The 15,381-nt window shown below is 43.6% G+C and overlaps 1 protein-coding gene across 1 annotated transcript in view; it reads right to left on the bottom strand.

Annotated features, from left to right (window-relative positions):
• Positions 1 to 15,381, bottom strand: part of greb1l (GREB1 like retinoic acid receptor coactivator) — a 40,304-nt gene that overhangs the window by 10,186 nt on the left and 14,737 nt on the right. The window contains exons 2-17 of the mRNA XM_079284658.1: positions 10,842 to 10,952; positions 8,206 to 8,365; positions 7,536 to 7,709; positions 7,130 to 7,306; positions 6,845 to 7,021; positions 6,600 to 6,722; positions 5,406 to 5,528; positions 4,282 to 4,416; positions 4,064 to 4,189; positions 3,385 to 3,522; positions 2,656 to 2,841; positions 2,180 to 2,479; positions 1,940 to 2,068; positions 1,418 to 1,552; positions 954 to 1,154; positions 566 to 746 (exon numbers count right to left, since the gene is read on the bottom strand). Coding sequence (XP_079140784.1) covers positions 566 to 746; positions 954 to 1,154; positions 1,418 to 1,552; positions 1,940 to 2,068; positions 2,180 to 2,479; positions 2,656 to 2,841; positions 3,385 to 3,522; positions 4,064 to 4,189; positions 4,282 to 4,416; positions 5,406 to 5,528; positions 6,600 to 6,722; positions 6,845 to 7,021; positions 7,130 to 7,306; positions 7,536 to 7,709; positions 8,206 to 8,362 — 2,462 coding nt within the window. The 5' untranslated portion in view covers positions 8,363 to 8,365; positions 10,842 to 10,952. The remainder of the gene's footprint in view (positions 1 to 565; positions 747 to 953; positions 1,155 to 1,417; positions 1,553 to 1,939; positions 2,069 to 2,179; positions 2,480 to 2,655; positions 2,842 to 3,384; positions 3,523 to 4,063; positions 4,190 to 4,281; positions 4,417 to 5,405; positions 5,529 to 6,599; positions 6,723 to 6,844; positions 7,022 to 7,129; positions 7,307 to 7,535; positions 7,710 to 8,205; positions 8,366 to 10,841; positions 10,953 to 15,381) is intronic.

Below are 15,381 nucleotides of genomic sequence, written 5' to 3'. Positions count from 1 at the left end.
TCCCAGGAAAACCCCTCTGGAAAACAGGAAGGGATCTTTTTTAGCTTCTGGCAGTGACGGCAGTAGTTCACTTGGAATAAGATCTTGGCTGAACAGAATGGTGTCAAACTGGATCGAAATTAACAAACTCCAGCAAACAATGGGGATCAAATATCAATTGAACCCAATATATTAACAATAAAAAAAACTTTATTTATACAGCACTTTCAAAATAAAGTTTACAAAGAATTTTTTAATAGTTAAAAAATGATACAACATTGAGCAAAGATGCAGCATATTAAAAAAGTATGACACATAAACAAAACTCAAAAAAAGAATTAAAATCATCATTAAAATCTAAATATATCTCAAATAAAAAAGGAAGCCTTAAAATGATTGGCCAGCTTTTGATCAAAATGGAAGGTTAAAGATACTAGTGCTGTATTTGTTGTCACTTTCTCCTCCCCTCCACTTTAAACAGTGCATACAAAGGACAAGGCTATATTTGCAGCCATAACAACTCATCTTTTTTTACACATCTTTAGACTATCAACAGAGTAAAACAGTGTCCGCCGAGTGGTCTTACCTTGTGAGGTCCACGTGTGAGTTGTCGTGAATGAGGACAAACAGGGTGTAGGGGTTCTGCTTGACTTTCCTCATGAAGGCTTCCATCTTGGCGTGAACCTCGCCATCCAGACGCACCACGTATTTGTCTGATTTCTGGTGGGCTGAGCAGACGTCTTCGATTCCCAAGTCGACAAGCACTCCTGAGCACAACCAACAAGAAATGAATGTTCAACCCTCCTCCTGTGCTCCAGTTGCATTTTGACCGATCACAGGTTTTCGCTCTGACAAAAACGTAGTTCATTTTATCTGGTTGTTGTAAAGTTCCATGACTTTGTCCACTCGGGGCATCTAAACACATACACGCGTGGAGAAGTCATCCTTGAATCTTTATCACGCTGAACACAAACCTGATTGCCGGATGCGCTGTGCCGTCTGGTGGACCAGAATGTGAGATGGAGGCACCAGAACGAGAAAGTCCACTTTACAAAAACGCCCCAAGTCGAGGTTCTGAGTTCCCGAGTCAGCGATGGAGCAGACTTGAGAGAGGAGGCTCCGAGCCACGCTCAGCTGGGTGGGATAGATCTGGAAGAGCTTGCTTAAAAGCTCTGCTACAGGAAAACAAAGAGGTGTATGTATCAGTGTCAACTTAATGTGGAACAAAAAAAAGAACAAGTAAAACAGACATTTTAAATGTAGAGAATATTGCTACTAATGACACATATTGCTAAATATATATACACATTTGTTCACAGATATAAAATGGCCATTTGCTGCAGATTAAACATAAGGATTACAGTCTATGTAGAGTGCCATGTTAATTGTTTTTAGCTCGGGAAAGAACTTCAGCGAGTGCGATGGAGGGCAGTCTAACCTCTCTCCGAGGGTGGTGACATGCTGGCGGCTTCCTGGGAGTGGATGTGGTCAGTGACATCGCCCTGGAAGGGCTGGATGACCTGTCCCTTCCATCTGCGCTGGTATCGCACCAGCTGCTTGTCCAGATTGTCTCCTAAAAACAACCAGTCGCCATAGTCACACAAAGACTCACAGCCAGGCGTCAAAGCTGCTACAATATGCTCTTTTGATAGGCAGCACAGTCGATGTAAAACACGCCGATACAGATTCATCATACGAATCCCATTGGAGTGATATGTGTTACGGTATTCTGTTGTGGTCTTTGATATTCATTCTGCATCCTAGTGTCAAACTTGTCTTGTGATCACTTTAGTTAGTGGATGATAGCCCACAGTCATTACAGAGCATTGGCTTTAAGTGTAATATTTTGCTCCAGAAAAATGTAACGATGAAACGCTTCAGGAAACATTCAGTTGATCTGAAGTCGTTGTGTTTTTTTTTTTACAACCTCTTGGAACGCCTCCCTCATCGCAGCACTCACCCAGTGACGTGGTTTTGAAGTGAGACGCTAAGATGCTGACTTTCCCCGTGATGAGTTCGTAGCTGATCTCCTTGAGGAACTCATTGGTTGTCAGCATGCCTTCAGCTAAGGCCCGCGCTTGGTATTTTCCTGTGTCCAACGCACAAGTTAAGATCGGATCAATACGATGACAACTTTAACATACAAACTGTTAAATTATGTCAAAAAGCACAAATGGAGCAACCAGGTGAAGACACTCACCCAAAACCAGCACACAGAACTCGTTGCCGCTCATTTTAGAGGCACATATAATGACTACATAGGTGGGCAGGCACTTCTGGTGGTGAGGGCCGTCGCTCAGAGATCGAAGTGACTCCGATATGCCCTCTCCCAAAGAGTTGTGGGTAACGACGACCTGGACGCTGCCCCCTGAGACGCTGGCTTCCAGCCGAGCCAACCAGGGCAGCTGAGACGGGGAGATGGCAGGACCCCTGGGGCAGCACAGCATAGCCTTCAAAACAATCTGCTCCAGCTCCTCCCTCAGAGGAATCTGCACCAAGCCTGCAAGAACGATTCACACGTCAAAAGACCGAGCTACTGATATAGAAGCGTGCATGTTATAAAGTTAGATTTGAATTTTGCCAGCGATGTTTCTGTGTAAACATCTGCAACATCTCAGTAAAAATACCAGCAAGGCTTCTTATTGTGTGTGTGTGTGTGTGTGTTTTGCTGCTTACCTAAACGTGCGAGGTACTGTAAAGTGAGCAGAATCATCGTCTCCACACAGAGAAGCTGGCTGCTGTTGAGGCCCAACGTCTCCAGGGTCTTCTCCGTCAGCTGGCCGCTCTTGTAGCAGCTGACCAGGAGGGGGCTCACCACTATGTCCCCAACATTCCCATAGAAATAAGGTAAAGTGCCATGCCCTGAAAGGAAAGGTTATCATGAGACAAACCGCAAACCTATAGAACACATAGAAACACTGGACAACAACGACAAATAACAACTGGTCATCATAAGCGTGTATCGACACTTCATATTTCAATACAAGGAAATGGCAAACTCATAAAAAAATGGGGAATGTGCAATATACAGAATATTAAAAATATATGCAACAAAGGGGTGGGTAGGGTGGGTAAACCTACCTGAGCTCACTTTAAACATCTTTTCACTTGATTTGCGTTGAACCAACTTTTACGGTTGAAACATTGAAACAAGTTGTATCATACACATTGTTATGATGAGGGACATCTAGCGTTTGAAAAAGTGAACTCATAGTTCATTTCTCAAAAGTCTTTATTGGCGCTTCACTTCCTGATAATCACGACGCCGATAATTGAACATTTTACTTCGTACTTCGTGGCTCCGATTCAGTTTTTCTGACTTTGCTACACATTGCTTTGATGCGCCTTGCAGGATATTTAATTGAAGTATGAGGAAAAAGCAGATGGCTGAAATAAAGCTCGTACCGATGAGGATGACAGGGCGAACTCCCGAGGAGTTGAGCAGATTGTCGGGGACGATGACCGTCTCTCCAGCGGTGACAGGTTGGGGCTGAATGACTCCTGCTACCGGAGGCTGAGGAGAGGACATTCCTAATACAGCACCTTGAGGGAAATAACAGAATAACACGTCCATACTAGGATCAACCACTTAGAGCTACATAGCGGCGTAGGTTGAGTTTTAACATATTAGTCTTTTGAATTTTCCAGAAGGGAACACAGCATTTGTGGCTGTTGTGCTGTCACAGAAATGTTTTCAATGAAAGAAATAAAATCAGGACAGACAATTTAGCTGAAATGATGCTTGTAAAAATAACCCCAATTACATGATGTGGCAGAAATCTTCCTCAATTATTTTAACCATTTCTGCAACAAACTCTCCATCTCCATGGAGATACTGGATGAATCATCCCTAACAACCAGAGAACGTAGAGGATGAGGCATACTCATCCCCAAACCAGAGGTAGAGGAAGGGGGGGGGGTTATAAACATCACATCTTATGCTCCAACAGGAACAGAAAAACACACACGTACACACACATGCATGCACAGTGAATCGAGCGAAAAAACGACACACGAGGGTCAATTTATCCAACTCATCCCATTACAGCCCAAAGAGCCGTCCACATTGGGTTCAAAAACTGACCCGGAGAGCAAACTATCGGCCGGATGGCCGGAACGGGGACGGCCGTCGGTGGGACGGGTACCAACGAGTTGGGATGCCAGCTCCGGTGGCGCTTCTTCGGAGGACCCGAGTTCATGGCAGAGGATGCTGAACATCCAAAACAGACAGAGAACAACGTAAAAAGAGAGAATAAAACGAATAAATGATGAGGAATGTTGTCAGGACAAAAAGGGACTTACCAGGACTGTCTCCTAAGTCAGGAGTGCGATACGCCAGACCTTGAGGCCCTAAGGAGACCTGGGAGGGGCTCAGTAAGGGAGGCCGCCCGTCAACCAGGCAATTCATCGGCCCGTTCACCCTCAGAGCTGTGGGGACTAGAGACGGCACGCATTCACATAAAAACACCAGAGATCGTTGCGACTTTATATTTCAATATATTTGGTTCTTAATTTATGTGTTTAATGATCATGGAAACAAATCTTAGTAAGATTTGCTGATGAGGACAAAACACAAAGTAGAGTACAGGCTGATGCAAATTTAATTAGTTTTGCATATTTTGTCAAATAAGAAAAGGAGACATTTAAATTTTGATTGCGTGAAAGGAAAAGTCGTTAGATCAACAACGTAATTGGGATTCATCCTCTGGGCACCATGAATGTCTGTAAAAATCCATCTAATAGTTGTTGAGATATAAACATAAATAATATTTATCGCAATACATAAAAATGAGTCAGGACTAACGGTGACTTATTGATTTCCTTCACATGAACGCATTGCCAACGACCAGATTGGACATTTTGCAATCTCATATTCACTGTGTTTGCAATACACTAAAACATTGATCGGTGTGTGTGTAGCCTTTGCTTGTCAATAGCACAGCCTTGTAAGCGCGAATGGATAGCAAAGCTTTAAAAAGTCATTACAGCATTACTCCCCTCAGTATCGATTGGCGTGCACACACACATGCATCCGTTTGTGTGTGTACATGTCACATTTGTGTGTGTGTGTGTTTGTCCAAACAGGCCAAAGCAGAAGTTGATCTTGGCTCCATGGTCAGCCACTGCTCCGTCCGCCTTATGCTGAACCACGTAGCTAAGCAACCCTTTTCAGCACAATAAGGCCATTTAAGTGTCACACAGACACATAAAGGCAAAGCCTTGTCAACATCTGAATCCTTGCTTCTGTCAAAGCCTGGATGCAATTAGGACTAGCGTGTGAAAATGTGTAAAATGAGTGTATCTCTTGGATCATCTGTCGAGGAAGATTAATAATACAGCAAAAAGTAAAGCATAATGCAGAGGGGAAATACATTGGCATGGCGATTAGCTGATAAAAAACAACATGTCCTTAAAAAGAGCCTCACCTATTGGGAGAGTCTTGTTTCCAGATGTGGAGGACAGAGGTTTGAGGAAACTGCAGTCTCTGCCGAGGTCCTGACTCCCGAAAAAGACAGAGGACACTTGTGTCGTTCTGGTGGGCGGAGAATCTGGAAGTAAAAACAAAATGGACTTTAAAATACAGATACCACCCACCATCTCCCTGCAGCCTTCACACCCACCTTTCCCCTGTTTGGTCATTTGGTTGCCTTTGGCCTTCATGCTTCTAATCACACAGACTCTTCTGTGTCCGCATCCAACGTCCACTGCACAATACAAACACACCATAGCTCTCCATTTCCATCAATCATTCCAGGATAAACAGTCATTGGGAGCGGAGGAGGAGAACGTTGCTGCGTTTAAGCGCTTGGCTTGCCAAGTGTCGCAGGTCGCAGTCAGGGGATTTCAGGCTACGCCAACGACGAGCCCCCACGGCTTCAGCTGTCTGACACCTTAATGCGTGAGATCTCTGCTGACGGGGTCTAATCAATACCATAAGCCCAGGAGCTGTTGGGGTTTTCTTTCAATTAAAGAGGGAACAGGCGCTCCTGTTGTGAGAGGTCAGAGAGAAAAACAAACACCTCCTTGTAGCGAAGCAGCGTCTCTCTCGCCGTCATGTGACATGAAGCTGCTGGTTTACCTGAAATCATTCAAACCTTTATTAAATTACACTATTAATTACACTGTTTCATTTAAAAACATTACGCCGTGACGTCGGCAACTGATATCAGACGCCGCAACGACCACTGCTAACAGCAACAGCAATCAGAAGAAAATGTAGTGAAAATGTTATTTACTGTTGATGAAATGCCGGTATGCTCCCAGAATATCCAGCAGAGCAACAAAATGAGATGAAACAACAACCAACGGAGCCTCTTTGTCACCAACTCACCCGCAAACGGCAGAGTGGAGTGCAGTGGTTCAAGAGTCGGACTACGCTCGCCTAACACGTGTCGGGGTTTAGCCATCACCGTCTGTTTCTATCGCAACAACATCATCAGCACAAACAAAGCAACCACTCTTTTTTGGTGAGATATGTACATTTTAGGGAGGAAAGGAGGAAGTAAAATCGACATAACTTTCGTCGGTTTTTATGATGCTATGATAATCATATTGCACAGACGTACGCCTGAAGGGGGTTTGTTGAATGTTACGATTCATTGTGCCACGTAGAGTCTCACCAGAGAAGGAGAAGGTCGAGGAGCTGTGTCCACTGGCGCCTCCGTTGTCTTTGCTGCTGAGAGAGGACGACGAGCTGGGTTTGGACGTCGATGCGCTGCTGGAGATCTGCCGGCTTTTACAGTCTGAGGAGGAACAGAGAGGAACGACCGAAACTGTGACGATCAAAAAGCACCAGCACATCATCAGAGAATGAAATGAAATGATAAAATGCAGAATTGAAAAGCTGGTTGTTGTTTTTTTTTACCTTTCCAACAGATGAGGGGTCCTTTGCACAGAGCACCCTGAGAATTCTTCACCAGGTAGTATTTTAAGTGCTTCTGCTTCTTGGGCTGGGTGGATAACTTCAGGTTGATGTGGTTCGAAAACTCAGTGAAGTATCTAAAGCCCTTTTCCCCACATCCCACACAGTTTCCTGAAAAACCTGCAAGTGAAAAAGGCGACAAGGTTATTTATTTTCCTTGAACAACAGGGTTGTGCAACAAGATGCAGTTTGTCATCCCATTTTGCTAGATAAGGAAAACACACTGACCTAAAAGTGCATTTTTCCCATTCTCATCAGGCAAAAAGCGGCGGTCCACGGCACACACCAAGATGTGCTCGGGGACGCTGGGGGACTTGGCACCGACCAGCTCGAAGCCCGCTGGGACTTCGATGGGCTCTGTTGTTATGGATACCAGGCGGAGGTCCTTGCCGGCCTGACAGAAGCCTGAAGAGGAGAGATGTTGACAGTGACACAGATGTGACATTTGATGGAATAAAGTCTGACTTTAGGGTAGATTGGATTGAGCGATGTAGAAATCCCATCTTCTATCATTCTATCATCTTTAACGACAAGCTTGATTTTTGTATTTCATCCTCAGTAAAGGTTTTTGTCCTTTAACATACACGTGTTGTGTGTTTTTTATAATCCAAATCAAGGCCTTTTTGGGGGTTACCGTCCAGCGTGCAGCAGCCGTCGGGTGCAGGGGTCTGTAGGTAGGGAAGTGGAGGGCTGCTGCTGTCTGAGTCATCGTCCTCTTCCAGCTCTTCCGGATCGTTGGAAGAGTGGCCGTTCATGAGCTCGTTGCCTGGCGGCTCCCCGCCGTGGAGGTCGGCTTTCGGCTTTATGTCTGATGGACATTTGAAATTGGGTTATTTTCACGAGAGCTGGATTAGAATTATGAGTAAGACTGTATTTCACAGGCAAATTCCATATAATTGTCGACTAAAAACTACTGATAAAGTGAATCATTTAACAATAACCTAGAGAGTCTTTTAATCCATGCATAGCAGGTCTAACAGGATATGCACACAGTTTAACATGAATGAAAACTTAAGTTCTAACAATACTTTATGCTATTTAAACTGGGCTCTTTCTTGAAGGAAAGTCTTATTTCCCTTATAATTCATTCCAAATAACAGTTCTTTTTAGTAAGCTTCCTTAGAAATGATTAGGAAACGGACCCAACATAATGACAAACAAAAAATATGACCACAGCTTTGACTCAGTCCAAGTGCATCAGCCCTTACACAGGTATGTATTTTCAAACGTAGACCAGAGATGCTCAACAAGAAAATGTTAAGTGCAGTCGACATGGCAGCCAGGCAGACCTGTGCGTTTCCTACCTTCCACGTTACCTGGATACGGCTCCGGCTCAAGGTAGAGCTGCGTGAAGATAGGCTGCGGATCTCCACTGCTGGAGCGCAGCGACGCCTCAATAGAGTTGTGGAGAGCCTCTTCAAATCGAGCAGATTTCAGTTGCCCGGCATATGAATTCCCCATTATCTGCGAGAGCAATGAGGAGCAGGATGATGAGGAAAAATGCAGAGTTATGTTCATCTCTGTTCATCGGTTAGTTCCTTACATAAGGAGAGCGAGCTCGGCAGAGATGACCAACCAGCAGCAGGAGTCTAACACAAATGTTTTCAAATGAAACACAGCTGTATCCTTCAGAGGGTCAGGTCAGTGTACGTCAGTTGGCGTTCTAATTAAAATCATATATAGACCAGTGCTTCAGCCGCAATTGAAAGGTTGGGGACATTGGGTTCTGGGTTATTGTGAGGGGAATTTTGCACTCTGACATTTTGTGGACCAAACTATTGATCCATCAATCAAAAAAAAGAATCTTTAGTTGCAGCCCTATATGTAAGTGTACTGTACGATGTTATGTCCTGGGATGAATGCGTCTGGTTCACCAGAGGCTCCTGCAAAATAATGGGAGAAGTTACGATGGATAATAACACGCACATGCACTCAACATATGTATGCGTGCAATCTCACAGTTTCTCTACGTCAGCCCAAACATAATGGCCAAGGCCAATGGCTTTTTCTTCTCTTTTTTTTTGGACTCTTTCTCCTTCTGTCCGGTGTGTCACTCTGCCCCCCCCCCCCCCAGTGTCCACTCTGGGACATCTGCCGGGGTCGGCTGTGTGGGGCTGAGGTTGGCTGGCTCTGTGGTGGCAGGCGGCAGCTGGACAGAGGGCCAAGCACGAGGTCTCAAAGAAGAGAGCGCAAGAAAAGGGACGGGGACGGCGGGGGAGGTGAAGACAGAAAGAGGTGAAAAAGCGGCACCGACCAATGGCCATGCAACATCGCGGTGTCCATTCATTACACAATGAAGCTTCCCACTCACACTCCCGCTTCACAGTTCGTCATAACATTTCACTCGATCTGCTTTTCATACCATGCCAGTAATCAGGAGTGAAAATAGAGGGAGTTTTGGCTGCTTTCCTGACACTGAGTTTGGCCTGATGTGCCTCCCGTGTTTGTCCTTGGACTACATTTGACTGGTGCAGACCAGTGTTGTGGTTCATCAGGAGGCCCAGCTCGAAGACTTCAGCTGTTTGGGAAAAGCTGTTGAAGCACTTGCATGATAAGGTTATGTGTTGTAGCCTTACTTTTTGACGAAAGTCAGGCGTTTAGGTGACCTACACTTGAGGTCAGAGTTTAGTAACATTTTAACAAATTTTTTTTTTTTTTTCTCAACCCAACGTTAGCCTTGGATTGTAGATGTTTATTTGAATGTGTTACTACAAAACAGTATTCATTTCCAGAAGGTGCACAAATTAGAAAAAAATCAGTCATGTATTTGATTTGTAACTTAATTAACGACAAATACTTTTTAAAATCCGTTAGGGCTGCAACTAACAATTCCTTTCATTATCGATGACTAATTATTTTCTCAGATCATCGATTGAGTGGCGTTCTCTATGAAAATGTCAGAAAGACCCCAAGGTGAGGTCCAACAGTCCAAAACCCAAAGATGTTCAATTTTCTTAGTCTGTTTGTTCGTCTGCAGCACACACTGAATATGTCAGTGAATCAATATCTAGGTACACAGTGTCTTTTGGTCTCACAGGAACCCTGAACCTTTGTGTTTTGTCAACAATGGGCAGGGTGGGAATCAAGTTGGAGCTGGCTCTCTCCTCCCAGGTCTCACTTTGCCCACGCCTGGATCGGTTCCAGAGCCCATGTTTACCTCACGACCTTCCTGGGGAGGAATCTGGCCAACCCCAGACAAAAGACGAGATTAACAGTGCCCGACGGTGCTGTCAAAAGAGATAAGCAGCTTAAGAGAATGAAGCTACAGTATTACTTGCTTAACTGATGTGGCTGCACAGAGGGATAAAGACAGAGGGGGTGAAAAACAAATACAAATGAGAAAAGAAAGGAGTGCCTGAGGGTGCTTTTAAGCAGCCGCTGCTTGTTCGATTGTGAAGTCAAAAGAGGCTCCGGAGGCCTCATTGGCTGGCTGACCCTCGAGCCACGGCGGACAGATTTGTCATTAACCTCGCGTATAGGCCGGAGGTGAACACAGAGAATTACCTTTTATCACCTGCGCAACATAACATACAGCGTGACTGTGGCAGAGGTCACTTAACGGATGATTCTGGGGTGTGACTCAGGTGGTTGCTGAGGTCAGCTGAAGTGGCAGGGGGTTATTTCAGGTGAGTCAGCGGCGGCTTGATGGATGGTCAAACATAATGAGGGGACTCAACCGGGGAGAAGCAGTTTATTGTTCAAAGACTAGTGGCTTAGAAAAGAGCCGACTTCCAAAAGTCCCTCTCAGCCGGTCAGATGGTCAGTCAAGGCCATTCGTCAGCTCCTGGGTGGCATCAACAGATTGCATGAATGTAACCCCCGGGTCAAATCTTCACTCAGTGGATTTGGGAGGGACCAAGTCAGAGAAAATATGACAACGCAGACCGCCTAAAATTCATCTCGAACAGATGAGCAGCGCATTAAAAAGAAGAGGACTTACGTTGTCGGATTGCTCTTAGGCGTGAAGGGACTTGTTCACCTCTGCTACATGCTGGATCACAACCACTCAGAGGAAACTTTTAGTGAGGCATTTCACTCAGTGCTTCGAGACCTGGCGGGGTGGGGGGGAGCAGGGAGATATCGAATTAGTTTACAAAGTATCACTGTCAATGATACAATGAATCACAAACATATTATACATGCTGAACGATGCGCTGTAGCATACCGGGGTTGTGTTCTCTGCAAGTAGCCAGGATTATGCATCGTATGATTGTGTTGATCTCAATGTATCCAAAACTCAAACAAACAACGAACCAGAAAACTATTCCGAGCAACAAATTTATGGCAAAAAAACATCCAAACAACGCTAATTTTCAACAAGGAACTCAGTGGCTGATTCTGTTTTCAAGACTCTTCAAAAGGAAAAAATGAAAAAAACAGAAGCATAACCGTCCTACTGCATTTTTACATTACAGGACTTTTCAGGAAATCAGCCTCACTGAGACGCAACATGATGTAAAAACAGATTGCTGCAGTATATCTCAAGAAATGTACAATTTATTCAGGAAAATTATTGAAAAGATACTTTTTAGCTCAAATAAAAATAGAATTTCAGGTGATTTTAATACATTTATTTTAAAAAAAGAAGTAATTTGCCATTAAATGAAAAGCCAAATACATACACTGTTTTCTGAAACGTATGCTGCAGAAAGTCTGGTACTAAAGGTCACAACTGTCCAAAGAAAACAAAATGAATGGGTGCACTCATGGCCACTCATGACGCTCAAACCATGACACATGTACACCCTATTACGGGGCTAAAGAGGTGTTGTGTGACACCGCGGCCCCGGTGCGATCTTCATAAAACACAACTGGGTATTTTAGTTTGGAGCTGCACTCACTACACACAGTCACTCTACTCTGATTGGATTTGCCAGTTACTTTGAACCCTTTGAAACAATATTGTTTGGCAACTCAGGCTCTGATATTGCACAAGCAAAGCTGCCTTCAAACCACTGACAAAAAAAAACGGACAAAATCGACCCTGTCATCACTTCTGACCGTGTGGCGCTATTCTCTAAGAGGGATGTTGGTCAGGGGTCCAAGTCCTTCAACAGGCAAGTGTACATAAGCTGGTTCAACTTGCATTTACTGAGCAGAACGTAGCTTATTTTGTGAATGATTAGCCAGCTTGATACAGCTAATCAAGATAAAGGGTTAAAAATGTCAATATGTCCGACAGAAACCTGTCCTCTTTGCCTTCTGGGCGACTGAAAATGTTGTTTTAAGTGACCTAAACTTGAGCTGAGGGTTTAGTTATGATTTAACTAAGCTGGCCTTTCAGAATTGTTTTTTTTCCGACCCAACATTAGCCTTGGATTGTAGATGTGTTGCCATGTGTTACGATGAAGCAGCTTCTAAAAACAGTATCAATTTTGTTTGGGGCAATAGTTACTCAAATTACAAAATCAAACCACAACAATTTTGCTGAATGGAAATATGATTAAAAAAACCACTCAACAAATCCAAAATAATTAAGATATTTTGAAGTTAAGATAGTTTATAGCTTAAGAAAATCATTCTTTCTGAAACTTTTGTTTGAATTACGAGACAATGATACCAGAATTCAATGTGGAATTAATCATATAAAATGTAAAAAGTCCAGGCTTTACCCTCCCACACTAATTACCCAGGATGCAATATTTTGATTGTTATCTAGTCGTGAAAGGTAGACGACACAGAAGGAGACGCAGATGGCTGCCGAGATGAAGATGAAGGAGCCGTAAATCTAGACACCGACACCAGCCCGGCCCGAGGTGCTTAATCAGGTTCTGTGCTTCCAGTAATAACATTTGAGGGAACGTTTCGGCTGCCGCGCTGGTTAAGTGTCTCACTCAGAGCAAGACTCAAGGTAAAACACACGCTTTTCTAACATGCACTTTGTAATGCAAGTCCGACTGCTTCTACATACAGTACACATCCAGCATATGTACATCATACGGTCATATGGCCATGGGTGATACACACGTGTGTAGAAAGTAGCAGAAAGTAGACCATTCTGCTGAGATTGTGACAGTTCAAAAATATCTAATTTGAGTATTTAAAAAAAAAATTGTTTTATTAACTTTGTTAAAACACTTTAAAAAGAAAAAAAAATACAGATTCAACTTTGAAATGTCATAAACAGTCAACCTCCATCTGTGCTACAGGTGTGAATGTATTATTGGTTATTGCTTCATGATTCACATTGCAGGCAAATCAAAAGTGTAATGAAAAGTGATGTGAGCCGAATGTTTTTAATTAAAGAATTGTGGGAAGAAAAAAATGATGCATTGTTGTGAATGCTGCTGGTAAGAATATGTAAATCTGAAAATGTAGATCAAAACATTGACAATAGCACACACAGAATAAAATACAACTTAATGAATCCAGCATGAATGTTCATATTCTTTACACTTTCTGTAATTGGCATGCTTTGTTAAGTGCAAATGGTCCCAATTTTGTCTCGGGTAAAGCAATCCTTAATTAAATCACTTTTAAATGAAACCGTTAAAAAAGGTTGTTTTTTTTAGATCTTACTTTTAACCCTGCCCTTTCTTTCTCTCAGTCCTTCTTTTGTTTCTCCCTCAACTGCTTAATTACATTACAGTGTTCACAATAGAAGGAGAGAGGCAGGATTAAACCTACTTCCCCTGTTGAACTGGTCATCCACATGCTGACTCAGCAGATCCTTTCAGTCAAAGCCAACACATTCCTAAACACATTTGAAGAAATCCTTCTACCTTTTTTCCACTTAAATATGTGAGAAATAGAGGAAGAAATATGTTCAAAGTGTCGATACAGTTACACTTGGCACATTGTTTAACATTTTTAAACTACTACTGTAAAGTAAAAATGTGTTTATTTACTTCAATCATAACTACCTATTGACTACATTTTCTTTTTCGCCTCAGTCATAAAAATAACTGCAAGTAAAATGTTAATGAAAATTTAAAAATATCCAAATCGTTTACACCTCATTGTCGTGCATTAACACTTACAGCCCATACCAACAGCTGAAATGCGGGAAAGATCTCAGCACAGTGTTAACATTAGAAAAGCTGAGGTGGAAAGACACTGACCCATCAGACAGGAGAGAAAGGGGGGGGATGGGGTAAGAAATGAGGCAGGAAAAAAAAAAAAGACAAACATCTCTTCATGCTCTCTAAATGAGGTGCTAAAAGCCCATCTCATTAATGCTACATCAGAGCCACATGCGACACACAGCATGCAAAGCTTCTCTTGTACCTTTCATGACTACTCGACCAGCAGAAGAACCCTTCAAATCCAAATCAAATGCAGTAAATCCCAAATGTGAAGGCGGCTGTTTTTTTTTTTTCAGATATAGTCCATTTTAGAGAATAAATCCTCCGGGGAAAGAATTTGTTAATATCCAGGCTGCATGTGGAGTTTCACTCCTTTCCAGTATGTCTCAAGTCACCTTTGTCATGATACTAGAAATGTGAATCCCACTCTTTCCCTCAGAAGAGCAGAAACCCTCCCTCTCTCTCTCGCTCTCTCTCTCTCTCACTTGCATCCAAACAAACACACACACACACACACACACACACACACACACACACACACACACACACACACACACACCCCTCCCCCGAGTCCCCTATGCCCTCCTCTGTCCTGTGCCATTTGCCAAGGAGGGAGGGAATCCACCGGGGGCTCATTCATCTTGGCCCTGTTGACCCCCTGTGGTGACAGATGCTGTTGGAGGCCTGCAGAGCTGTGTGTGTGTGTGTGTGTGTGTTGGGGGGTGAAACAAAGAAGAAGGTCCCGCATTTCCACCCTGCCACACAGCCACGGCGCCCTGCCACGCGTGACCCCCTGCACGCCAACACACCGACACTGTGTCAGGTGGTTTTCAAGAGAGTGGGGTGGATCTTTAAATCAAAGTCTCGCTCTCAGTTCAGGCTCTTTCTGGCAGACTGACACACCCGACTTTTTATTTATTTATTGGGGGGCCAATTCAGGGGACGGGAGAATCTGTCCCCAGCAAAATGGGGACAAGAATGTCAGGTCAGCTTGAGCATTTTGTCTTCGTAGCCTTGCCAAGGACTGACCCCACTCTGGGTTTTTACTCCCGCTATAAATACCAGGGGCTCATCTGGCCAAAATAAATAAACGGAAATGCACCGCAAATCAACAGGCACTGGCAGATGTTAGGGATTCTATGTCATTAAAGCCTAATGATCAGGGTTAGCACCTTCCCATGGTATCGCTAAATGGAAAGGGTGCTCATTCTCAGAGGAGAATGTCAAACCACTTCCAACTATGAGACCAGTTCAATCACTCTTCCCTCGAGTCCTCGTAGTGCATATTAAGCAGCATGTTGAAACTATGTTGAGGATTAACAATCTGTTATCAACCGTTACATTTCATGGTTCAATCTTTTTCCATTCAAGGTCGCTTACACACTTAACTGAATCATTTACTGTGGCCTTGCGCATGTAAAGTCACGAACTTAGACTGTTTTTCTTCCGACTAAT

The sequence above is a fragment of the Melanostigma gelatinosum genome, assembly GCF_949748355.1.
Source record: "Melanostigma gelatinosum genome assembly, chromosome: 15".
In the NCBI taxonomy this organism is placed as follows: Eukaryota; Metazoa; Chordata; class Actinopteri; order Perciformes; family Zoarcidae; genus Melanostigma; species Melanostigma gelatinosum.
This window is presented reverse-complemented; position numbering and strand designations above follow the sequence as displayed.